Source organism: Bos javanicus, chromosome 15 (assembly GCF_032452875.1).
Source record: "Bos javanicus breed banteng chromosome 15, ARS-OSU_banteng_1.0, whole genome shotgun sequence".
Taxonomy (NCBI): Eukaryota; Metazoa; Chordata; class Mammalia; order Artiodactyla; family Bovidae; genus Bos; species Bos javanicus.
Genome location: NC_083882.1, coordinates 48,326,377 through 48,338,960, shown reverse-complemented (window position 1 = coordinate 48,338,960; position 12,584 = coordinate 48,326,377). Strand labels below are relative to the sequence as shown.

At 38.9% G+C, this 12,584-nt stretch overlaps 1 protein-coding gene across 1 annotated transcript; it reads right to left on the bottom strand.

Annotated features, from left to right (window-relative positions):
- Nucleotides 1–6,420: 6,420 nt before the first annotated feature.
- LOC133261273 (olfactory receptor 52H1-like) lies at nt 6,421–7,447 on the bottom strand. The gene has a single exon (XM_061439776.1). It carries the CDS (start codon nt 7,433–7,435, stop codon nt 6,479–6,481), a length of 957 nt encoding a protein of 318 aa, XP_061295760.1. The 5' UTR covers nt 7,436–7,447; the 3' UTR covers nt 6,421–6,478.
- Between the last annotated feature and the right edge of the window lie 5,137 nt (nt 7,448–12,584).

Below are 12,584 nucleotides of genomic sequence, written 5' to 3'. Positions count from 1 at the left end.
TTGATGCTTTTGAACTGTGGTGTTGGAGAAGACTCTTGAGAGGCCCTTGGACTGCAAGGAGATCCAACCAGTCAATCCTAAAGGAAATCAGTCCTGAATATTCATTAGAAGGACTGATGCTGAAGCTGAAACTCCAACTCTTTGCCCACCTGATGTGAAGAACCGACTCATTAGAAAAGACCCTGATGCTGGGAAAGATTGAAGGCTGGAGGAGAAGGGAATGACAGAGGATGAGACGGTTGGATGGCATCACCAGCTCGGGTGGACATGAGTTTGGGCAAGCTCCAGGAGTTGGTGATGGACAGAGAAACCTGGCATGCTGCAGTCCATGTGGCCACAAAGAGTCAGATACGACTGAGAGACTGAACTGACTGATAGAAACAGTGTAGTTATGGGTAAACACACTGGTGTAGCTAGGAAGATTAATGAGCTTAATTACATCAGAATGTAAACGTAAAGGCTTGCTAGGGAAAATAAAAGCTAAGCTGAATGATGTATTTAGATAATCAGAATAAGGAACTGTATAAAACTTACTGTGTTAAATTCAAGGTTATTCTCTTTATTTTGTGATAGATAGTATGGAAGCTGATCAAAAACAAGTTTCTGCCTATGAGGAATGATGGTTATTATAGTGAAAAGCTCTATTAAGATGTTTGAACTATGGAATGAACTTTCATTATTTCTGCAAAAGAAGATGACCTTTTTTAAAATATATATATATTTATTTATTTTAATTGGATGTTAATTACTTTACAATATTGTGGTAATTTTTGTCATACATTGACATGAATGAGCCACGGGTGTACATGTGTCCCCATCCCGAACCCCCTCCCACCTCCCTCCTCATCCCATCCCTCTGGATTGTCCCAGTGCACCAGCTTTGAGTGCCCTGTTTCATGCATCGAACTTAGTCTGGTAATCTATTTCACGTATGGTAATATACATGTTTCAATGCTATTTTTTCAAATCACTCTACCCTCGCCTTCTCCCACAGAGTCCAAAAGTCTGTTCTTTATATCTGTGCCTCTTTTGCTGTCTCACATATAGGATCTTCATTACCATAAGATGACCTTTTGGTCCCATTTCTTAAGGAATTAAATTGGATAGACAGATTTTTTTTAACTTGACTCTCTATGGCAATATTAACATCCTAATGCTTTTATGCAACATACTTTCTAATAGTAGGTAAGTTTTAGAGGCAAATATGGAAGTTAGAAATTTTGGAGGTCAAAATGTCTCCAGAATGTTGTGACATATCCTTAAAGTAACAATAATTTTCAATAAGTTATGAGCTATATATTGCACATTTACAAAGACTGTCACTGAATAATACATTTAATAGAATGTTTTGAATTTTATTTTTTTATCAAAACAAAATCCAACATAAGAAACTCCAGGAACATAGGAAATTCCAGAAATTCAGAAATTACTCTTTAAACTGAAAGATCATTTGAATTCAACTGTAAAGTTTAGGATAAATTATTCAAACTGGCTACTAATAAAACTGAAGATAAAATGAAAGCATAGCTTTGCTGGAATAAATAAATAAAAGATAAGCAAATGTAATTATAGTGGTGTCATTGCTTTAAAATTATCTCTGCCATTTTACGTAATAAACCTTTGTCAGATAGGTTTTCTATTTATATTAGCAAAATAACTAATCAAACCAACACACAAAATATGATTTAAACAGAAATTATTTCCTAGAAGTAGTATTGTCATCAATCAAACCTGTTAGATAAATTAGCAAAATCAGTGTAAGCTCATTTGATACATTAAAATTTTAAATATTGATATACATGGCATTTGGAGAAGGCAATGGCACCCCACTCCAGTACTCTTGCCTGGAAAATCCCATGGACAGCGGAGCCTGGTAGGCTGCAGTCCATGGGGTCTCTAAGAGTTGGAGACGACTGAGCGACTTCACTTTCACTTTTCACTTTCATGCATTGGAGAAGGAAATGGCAACCCACTCCAGTGTTCTTGCCTGGAGAATCCCAGGGACGGGGGAGCCCGGTGGCCTTCCGTCTATGGGGTCGCACAGTCAGACACGACTGAAGCAACTTAGCAGCAGCAGCAGCAGCATACATGGCATTGCTTCAAAAGGTATATATCGGCTTTTAATATAAGGCTTTCGGTTTTCACTTATAAATTTCATTTAACTAGAGTTGCAGAATGGCAAAATCTCATGAAATAATTTGTTATCTACATTAGTCACCTGTATGCATTCTTTCAAGAAACAATGTGTACAATTTCTGTAAGTTCTTTATTTTTTTCCTCTGTCTATTCTGGTTTTATGCATTGTAATACATCTTATGCCTTTTGAATATAATAATAAAACAAGGCTTGTATATTCAACACATTTAAAAATTTTCTACTAATTAATTTTATTGTATTTAACAAAAGTATTAATCTACAGTTTGGGGGCATTAAAAAAGTGGTGACTCCTCACTGACATTTTGAGAAGAACTGATCCAGAGGTCTTTCTCTACATGTATCTTCATATATGTACATCCACATTTGTGATTCTGCAGCCAACTGAGCTAGAATTATTGTTCTGTGAATTCTGACTCATTCTTGGTGTGTCCTCCCAAGTTTAGACTTGGAGATAAAACAGTAAAAGCCAGTCTGAATATATAGTCACACCATATTCTTGAACCCAACACTACCAAAAATAAAGCTCACATTTCTATATCCATCTGAGTCCTATGCTTAACTCTCAACTAGGTTGCAAAAGGAAGTAGAAAATGTATGACTGATTTTTAATTTTCAAATACTGATTATAGCATCAAGCTACAGGACTATTCTTCATTTGCTGATACTCCAGTCAGTTCCCTACATCCACTGAAGGCTAGTTTATAAGCTCCCATATTTCTCACTGCACAACCCCTACAGCCCCTGAGCAATGTATCACCGCTAGGGATGATGCCTCCACCAATTTGCCCTTGCAAATATTGGAACAAATGGTTTCCCATGCAGGCTTAGACCATCCCTTCTGTCAGGGACATCCAATTCTCCTTATCCTTGAGGTTCACCTTCTTTGTGTTCCTTAAGGCAATCACAGAAATGAACTCTCCTTTAAGACAGTTACAGAAATCTTCCAGGAAGCTGTCTTTGACTCCAATTAACTGAGTTTGCTTCTTTATGCTTTCCTAGCACTTTAGCCTAATCATTGTGGTACCTTGTGATACATAAGATTATCTGAGTAAGGTACTTATTTATGTGATTTACTCCTTTTACTAAATTATATGCCTCTTGATTTTAGCAGGTTGTGTACTTGCTCAATGTCTCTACTCCCTGTTTATATGTATTTCCTTTCATATAACATGGACTTTGTGAATTCTATTGAAAATATGAAATAAACCATTTGTAAATTTAATAATCTAAGTTATTAAAGGTGTCAGGAACACATTTATCAATTCTTACTATTTGTGGAGTGGGCTTCCTGTAAAGAATCTGCCTACCAATGCAGAAACTGTGGGTTTGATCCCTGGGTCAGGAAGATCCCCTGGAGGAGGGCATGGTAACTCACTCCAGTATTCTTGCCTGGAAAATCCCATGGACAGGGAGTTTTGGTGGGCTATAGTCTATGGGGTCACAAAAGAGTCAAATATAGCCTAGCAACTAAATAATTTGTAGAGTCCAGTTCTAAATTCTGAGTGTAGGAAGATAAAATAACTAATGCCTCTATTGGCTTACAATGTTGTGCTAGTTTTAGACATCTTTAATATAAGAGATGGGAATTTGCAGAAAGGAATGGATACAGGACAAGGCAACTTATGTGTGAGACAGTCACCTGATAATTTTTGTATAATTATTCTTTTTTCATCCAAACCAAAACATGTAATTTCATTTATGGTCTGACATGGAATAGAATATTTATAACCAACCTCATCAGAAAGAGACATTAGCAGCTAGGACAGTAAATTTAAACTTAAAGGAAGAGCAAATCAGGGTTTAACCAGTTTTCTCCTCTTATAAACAGTAAAGGGGAGGATTTTACATTACACTGATGAGCTTGGGTTTGAATAGGATGAGTCTGACATGAGAATGTTAGTGGTAATTAGTGGAAATATTGAACAGCTAACATTAGAATGATGGTTTACAATCTGCAAAGCACACTCACTTACATTTTGCTTTTAATATTGGTACTGACCCTATGAGGTAAGAAAGCACTGAAATTCATCAGAAAGATTACATATGAAAACTAAGATACAGAGTTATCAGCAAAGAGGCCATAAAGTCATAGAAATAAAGAAACTCTCCTGAGAAGGCTAGAAAAGTTATAATAGATAACTAGCTCAAAGATAGAGGGCTGGAGAAGGAAAGGGAAACAGTCACTTCCTTTGTTGTTTTTTCTGGGTCATTAAGCTTCCAAGGGAGCCATTCGTGCATGTCAGTGAATAACCACAGATTCCAGTTCCTACCAGGATGAAAGAAGTATGTATTTTTAAATTATCCCAGCTCAGTCTCTATTTATTTACTTTTCCATCAGTAAATTTTTAAAAATATCATCTCTTGGAAAAATCCATGTTCTCAGTGAGATGTAAATAACCAGAAGAATAAGAGCTCATCTCTTTTGATATCCAACAGCATTTTTAGCAAGCTGGCACAAAAATACAGAATACTCACTTAGTCAACTGTGGCTTAATTGAAGATAAATACAGTTCACAAAAACAATAATGGGCTTTCCAGGCGGCTCCGTGGTAAAGAATCTGCCTGATGATGCAGGAGACCAGGGCTCAATCCCTGAGAGAAGGCAATGGCAACCCACTCCAGTATTCTTGCCTGGGAAGTCCCATGAACAAAAGAACCTGGCAGGGCTGCAGTCCACGGGATCTCAAAAAGTCGAACATAGCTTAGCATACAAAAACAATAAAAACTGCCTCTGATTCTCATAGATAATTTTTTTTTTTACCTTCCTCTGGAGTCTGTTTTCACATGAGTAAGGTATGTTATGTTCAGTGGGAATATCAATAGGACTTAGCAGATTCTTTTCTAGCTCCACATTTATGACTCCCTTGCCATGTGCCTTGGAAAAGTCATTTCACTCTAAGAGTTTCAGTTTCCTCTTCTAAAAATGATGTCTGGATGATTCCAGTCCCCCAGGATCTGGTCCTGCCCCTAATCCCTCACGCCTTATCCCACCTCACTCTGTTGTGACCACACAGACCTTATTTTTGGCCTCAGCTCATGTCAAGCTGTTTTCAGCCCCAGGGCCTTTGCATGTACTGCTGTTCTCTCTGCCATTGTCTTTCTCATCAAGTTTTAGTCCATCATTATATTTGGTTTTGTTTTTCTATTGATTATATTACTATTTGAAGGTAACACATTTATTTTCTTGCTCCTTATTTGTTACTCTCCCTGGAAAATAAGCTCCAGAGAAGCAAAGCAGAGCCTCTTCCATATTATTAATCCTGAATGCTTAGGACAAAACTTAAAATATATTCGGTACTAAATAGGCAATTCCCGGTTGAATAGACAATTTTCAAAAAACACATATTGAAAGAACTCCACATCTTTCTTTGATTATAACATGTATCTTCTCGATTCTAATGCTTATGACATTTGGGTGCATCTTACCTTGAATGTATTACTTTACTGTAGTTTTCCCATTTTCATCCCCAAACCTCACCGAAGAAATGTATTTTGCAATTGAGTCTTTTAATGAAGGAAATAGACTCTGTAGATAAGAACTCCACACGTCTTGCAGCCAATGTTGTTGTTTTTTTGTTTTGTTTTACTTTCATATTGGCTTGAGTTCTCACCTATGTATTGTAGGAAGGTTGTAGGAAGTCCAGCCCTCTTCTCAGATCTCTAGCTATTGTAGGGGGTCATTTTTCCTGAGCACTATCTCTGAAGTTAACTTTATCAGTATATCTTGGAGCCTAAAAGCTACTCTCCCTTCCCAAAAACCATGGCATTGATAAGTATATTCTCTTATTCCTATTATAGCAATGCTGATAGAACTCATTATTTATAACAGACTTGTACTAGAAGGCTTTTGGTGTCTAAGGATTGGACATTTAAAGTGAAATACATAAGCATAACATAGACAATAATTAGAATATATATTATTTAAAATTTCCTAAATCCATCTAATAATCTAATTTAATATTTTCAGTTTTAATCTCTTTTCTTTCAAGTCTTTGTCTGATTTCACATATTTTTCTCTCTCCATAACTGAAAATTTCAATTTCTGAATTGCTATTGATATTTTCTATTTAGACTAACTCAGCACTCTGTTTTCCCCTCCTTCTTCCAGACTGTATCCTGTGCAGTATCATATTCCAAAAATAATCAGGTCATCAAGGAGTATTTTAATATACAAAAATCTTTCTTACATATAAATCATGACATATTCATAAAACACAAAATCACTTGTAGACTATTCTTACTTTAAATAACATTTGCCTTTTAAAAAAATTCTTGCACATTAATATATGTTAAAAACTTCTCCTAACTTTTCCAATGTCTCCTAACATTTCCATAATGTACCCTTGATAGAAAAGAAAATGATGACCTTCTCTCTGATCTGCTTGGTCTTCATTCCATAAACAATGGGGTTGAGTGCAGGTGGGATAACAATGTAGAGGTTGGCAAACATGATGTGGAAAGTGTGGGAGACATTGTGTCCAAAGCGGTGGGCAAGGATGGAGAAAAAGGCAGGTGTATAAAACATGAGGATGACACAGACATGGGAACCACAGGTGCCCAGGGCCTTCTGGCGGGCTTCTTGGGAGGGGAGGCGGAAGACAGCACAGAGGATGAGTGTGTAAGAAACGGCAATGAGGATCACATCTGAGATGACTGTCATGATGGGAATGCAAAAGCCATACCAGATGTTGATGGAGATGTCCGCACAGGCAAGCCGGGCAACACCTATGTGCTCACAGTATGTGTGCGGTATGATGCGTGTCCTACAGAAAGGCAGTCGTATGAGCAAGAATACATCAGGCAGGATGATGCAGAAACTACGAAAGGAGATTCCCACCACAATCTTGATGATGGTCTTGGGGGTCAAGATAGTGTTGTATCTCAAGGGAGAGCAGATGGCCACATAGCGGTCAAATGCCATGGCCATCAGGATGGCTGAATCTAGGACGAAGCTGTAGTGGAGGAAGAACATTTGTGTGAGGCACCCTGGGAATGTGATCTCTCGAGCCCCAAGCCAAAAGATACTCAGTGTTTTAGGAATACCAGCTGTGGACAAGGTGAGGTCAGTCTTGGCCAGCATGGAGAGAAAGAAGAACATGGGTTCGTGAAGGCTACGCTCCACTAAGATTAGGTGGAGAAGGATGCAGTTTCCCACAATGGCTACAATATAGATGATACAGAAGGGAATTCCAATCCACACATGGGCTTGCTCCAGGCCTGGGATCCCCACCAGAATGAAGGGTCCTGGGTTGTCACTGCTCAGGTTGAAAAGGACCATGGCAGACCAGGATGGCACAAGTCCCAGTTCCTGAAGACAGAGGGTGATAAATGTTAGGCTCACTTGAGTCACTCTCACTTCCAACAGCTCATTATATAGCCCCAAAAATAAAGTGGCTGTCTAATTATAATTCAAAGTGAGACACTTTTGTAATGAAGAAAGATTGTTATGAAGATAGCAGGTAGCAGCAGGAGCCAGGTTGTCTCATATATGTTGGAAAATACAGTCATTCCCTTAAAGAGTTTATCTTATTCACTCTGGTTGCCTCTGATGATTTACACAGCTTTTCCAAGCAGTGTTCCATACTGACATGAATCACTTTTTATCCACAGTATACTGTTGTTACAAATTACCAATTTACAGGGCATATTTTTCTGTGGATTGATGGATTATAGTACACATGATGTTATGGACATTGGCAGTTAATATTGGCTTCCTCTGTCATTGCTGAATATCAATCTCTGTCCCCAGCAATTATTCATTCTTTTCCAACTTCATGATGACTGTTGTTCTTCTATTTGTGAGGTCCATACACTTTTTTGCTATTCAAAAACCTAATTCAGTTTAGCCAATACTGCCTGAATCCCACACTATGCTGGTAAACAGGTAAACCTTAAATTTAAACTTTGCTCCTCCAAAATTACTTTTTTCCAGCACTCTTTAAACTATACAGTTGTATAATATCCTAATGCTTTGGACTTAATAATAATTTTGGTCAAGATTTCTGTCCTAAAGCACAATTATTTCTTTGCAAATACATGTTCTATTGGATAGACACCAGGACATTTACTCTTAGATACACACACACTTATTAGTTCTTTGCCGGAGCCAGCCGGCAAAGTCGATCAGGTCCCGAGAACGTGCACGGCGGGGCTAAGAAAGAAACTAAAGCAAGAGACTACAAAGATGGGGTCGAGAGGTTCAGACACGTCACCACGAAGGGACGCAGTCTGACACCAGCTTTATTCAACATCTCATATTTATACAGAAAAGCGTGAGAGAGACAAAACAGTTAACATTTTTTCTTGGTTAGCCTATACATCTTACAAACAGTCACAAGAAATCTTGAGAGCATGGGAATGGCTCCCTGTTATTATTTCTTACACCAGATAACATTTCTCTGTGCGTGAGAAGTTTGCACAGAACTCCAGGTGCCTGCAGTAAATAAGCGCCTAATCTCTGGGGTGGCGGGACAGAGAGCTATGTTTGCAAGCAAACCCTCAAGGACTGAGGCAGCTCCCAGAGCTGTGTCCTTCGGACAAAGGACCCCGTTCTCACGGGCAGCTCCCCGCAGTTCTTAAAATCTCAAGCATACCTTGATCTATACTTGCGTTATTTCATACATTTTACCATCATATATTTACCCACACTCAATCTTACACAACAGGGGCATTGGTGGTTCAGTGGTAGAACTCTTGCCTCCCATGTGGGAGACCCCGGTTTGATCTCCAGCCAATGCATCATGGTCGTGTTTGTTTTGGGCTTCATTGGTGGTTCGGACAGTAAAGAATCCACCAGCAATGTGGGAGACATGGGTTCAACTCCCAGGTTGGGAAGATCCCCTGGAGAAGGGCATGGCAACCCATGCCAGGATTCTTGCCTGGAGAATCCCCATGGACAGAAGCACTTGGTAGGCTACAGTCCATGGGGTCACAAAAACTCAGACACAACTGAGAGACTAAGCACAATCTTACACAAACCCCCTTTTTGCTCTCTCTCTCACACATAAAGGCACACATCATACACACATACACTAAGAAAAATACAAACAAAATATTTCATGACAGAATTGTCTCATCGCCACTTTCTTTGTAATTTCCCAAAATATTTACTCTTGAGTTAATTTTGTAAAGACTAGGTCCTCGAAATTTTGCCATTTGCAGCAACATAAATGGAGGGTGTTAAACTAGGTGAAATAATCCAGATAGAGACAAATACTGTATGATATAAATTATATGTGGAATATTTCTTAAAAACCAACAAGCTACTGAATATAACAAAAAAGCTAGCTCACAGATATAGAGATTTCACTAGTGATTACCATGGGGGAGAAGGGGTAAGGGGCAATATAGTGGTAGGGGAGTAGGAGGTACAAACTATTGTGTGTAAGAGGCTACAAGGATATATTGTACTACATGGGGAATACAGCCAATATATGGTAATGACTGTAAATGAAGTGTAACCTTTGAAAATTGTATTACAAAAGTATTCACTTCCCAGGTGGGAATAAACATGAGCTGTTCACTTGAGATCAAGAGAAGGGTGGTAGCAGTAGACTCTCAAAACAAGAATGTCCACATACTTAAGCCCGCTTGTTAAGCTAGAGCTATGGATCCTTGCCACAAATCTAACAGAAATGACCAGAACAACACTTACCTTGGCCATCCTTAACCCAGCTGTTTATCTTTCTAATCATTTGAAGCATATATCCAAGAACAGGAGACCATAAATTCAGCTTAAAAATCTGAGTTGTTCAGGAAAAAACGTTGTAGCACTCAGTCCATGGCTCCTAGGAAATGGAGCCTTGAGTTTTTCATTCACTCTCTTTCTCTCAAAATCATATTTCGAACCAAACCTCTTCAAATAACCAGCACTCACCTAGTTTGGTTACTGGGCCAAATGCAGAGCAGAAAGATTATGGTGATAGGCACACACAAAATCTGCAAGAGGACCAGACATATAAACCCAAGAAAAAAGTGGAGATGGAAGGAAAAGATTGATAGGTTGATTCCCTGTTCGTGTTTTTTTTTTTTTTTTTATCTCCCCCCCCCCAACCCTGCCCCCACCCACCACCCGATCCATTGTTCAATGCCAAGAAGAGGTAAATAATTAGGGCCTGAGGGACTCTAACACCCTCTTTTTTTATCTTCAAGAGAAGACTGTAAAGATTACACTAACTCTGATGGGGCCTGTAAGCTAACACACCCTCAGGGTATATACAATTCTTTTCTGGGTATTTAATACTCTATTTATTTTTACATGACAATTAGGCATTAACAGAGGCATAGAACTACAGAGCTAGAATTATGTAATATGTATAATCTAATTATAAAGCTTATATATAATTATTAATTTTTATTTTCTGATAAGTTATCATGAAATATGCTTTGTTCTACTAGCATTTTTTTTCTTTTTAATTTATTTCATTTTACTGAAGGATGCTTGCTTTACAGAATTTTGTTGTTTTCTGTCAAACCACAACATGAATCAGCCATAGGTATATATTTAGCCCCTCCCTTTTGATGCACCCTCCCATCTCCCTCCCCATCCCACCCCTCTACAGAGCCACTGTTTGAGTTTCCTGAGCCATACAGCAAATTCCCGTTGGCTATCTATTTTACATTTGGCAATGTAAGCTTCCGTGTTACTCTTTACACACATCTCACCCTCTCCTCTTCTCTCGTTGTGTCCATAAGCCTATTCTCTATGTCTGTATCTCCACTGTTGCCCTATAAATAAATTCCTCAGTACCATTTTTCTAGATTCCGTATATATGTGTTAGAATATGATATTTATCTTTCTTTCTCTGACTCACTTCATTCTGTATAATAGGTAATAGTTTCATCCACCTCATCAGAACTGACTCAAATGTGCTCCTTTTTAAGGCTGAGTAATATTCCACTGTGTATATAAAAGTGCTGCACTCAATATGCCAGCAAATTTGGAAAACTCCAGCAGTGGCCACAGGACTGGAAAAGGTCAGTTTTCATTCCAATCCCAAAGAAAGGCAATGTCAAAGAATATTCAAACTACCACACAATTGCACTCATCTCACATGCTAGTAAAGTAATGCTCAAAATTCTCCAAGCCAGGCTTCAGCAATACGTGAACCATGAATTTCCAAATGTTCAAGCTGGTTTTAGAAAAGGCAGAGGAACCAGAGATTAAATTGCCAACATCCACTGGATCATTGAAAAAGCAAGAGAGTTTCAGAAAAACATCTATTTCTGCTTTATTGACTATGCCAAAGGCTTTGACTGTGTGGATCACAATAAACTGTGGAAAATTCTGAAAGAGATGGGAATATCAGACCACCTGACCTGCCTCTTTAGAAACCTATATGAAGGTCAGGAAACAACAGTTAGAATTGGACATGGGAAAACAGATGGGTTCCAAATAGGAAAAGGAGTACGTCAAGGCTGTATATTGTCACCCTGCTTATTTAACTTCTATGCAGAGTACATCATGAGAAATGCTGGACTGGAATAAGCACAAGCTGGAATCAAGATTGCCAGGAGAAATATCAATAACCTCAAATACGCAGATGATACCACCCTTATGGCAGAAAGTGAAGAGGAACTAAAAAGCCTCTTGATGAAAGTGAAAGAGGAGAGTTGGCTTAAAGCTCAACATTCAGAAAACGAAGATCATGACTTCTGGTCCCATCACTTCATGGGAGATAGATGGGGAAACAGTGGAAACAGTGTCAAACTTTATTTGGGGGGCTCCAAAATCACTGCAGATGGTGACTGCAGCCATGAAATTAAAAGATGCTTACTCCTTGGAAGAAAAGTTATAACCAACCTAGATAGCATATTAAAAAGCAGAGACATTACTTTCCCAACAAAGGTCTGTCTAGTCAAGGCTATGGTTTTTCCAGTGGTCATGTATGGATGCGAGAGTTGAACTGTGAACAAAGCTGAGCACCGAAGAATTGATGCTTTTGAACTGTGGTGTTGGAGAAGACTCTTGAGAGTTCCTTGGACTGCAAGGAGATCTAACCAGTCCATCCTAAAAGAGATCAGCCCTGGGTGTTCTTTGGAAGGAATGATGCTAAAGCTGAAACTCCAATACTTTGGCCACCTCATGTGAAGAGTTGACTCATTGGAAAAGACTCTGATGCTAGGAGTTATTGGGGGCAGGAGGAGAAAGGTACGACAGAGGATGAGATGGCTGGATGGCATCACCGTCTCGATGCACATGACTCTGAGTGAACTCCAGGAGATAGTGATGGACAGGGAGGCTTGGCGTGCTGCATTCATGGGGTCACAAAGATTCGGACACGACTGAGCAGCTGAACTGAACTGATGTAGAGCAGTGTTTTGAAAATGCTTAACACAGTGGGGGACTCACATGCACCTGCTGGAATGCCTGGCCAACTTCAGGATAATCTAATACTGCTTTTCTGAGTAAGGCCCCCAGGATCCGC

Bases quoted from the DNA above. Each gene is read 5' to 3' on its own strand.
- LOC133261273 (XM_061439776.1), bottom strand. From the start codon at position 7,435: ATGGTCCTTTTCAACCTGAGCAGTGACAACCCAGGACCCTTCATTCTG.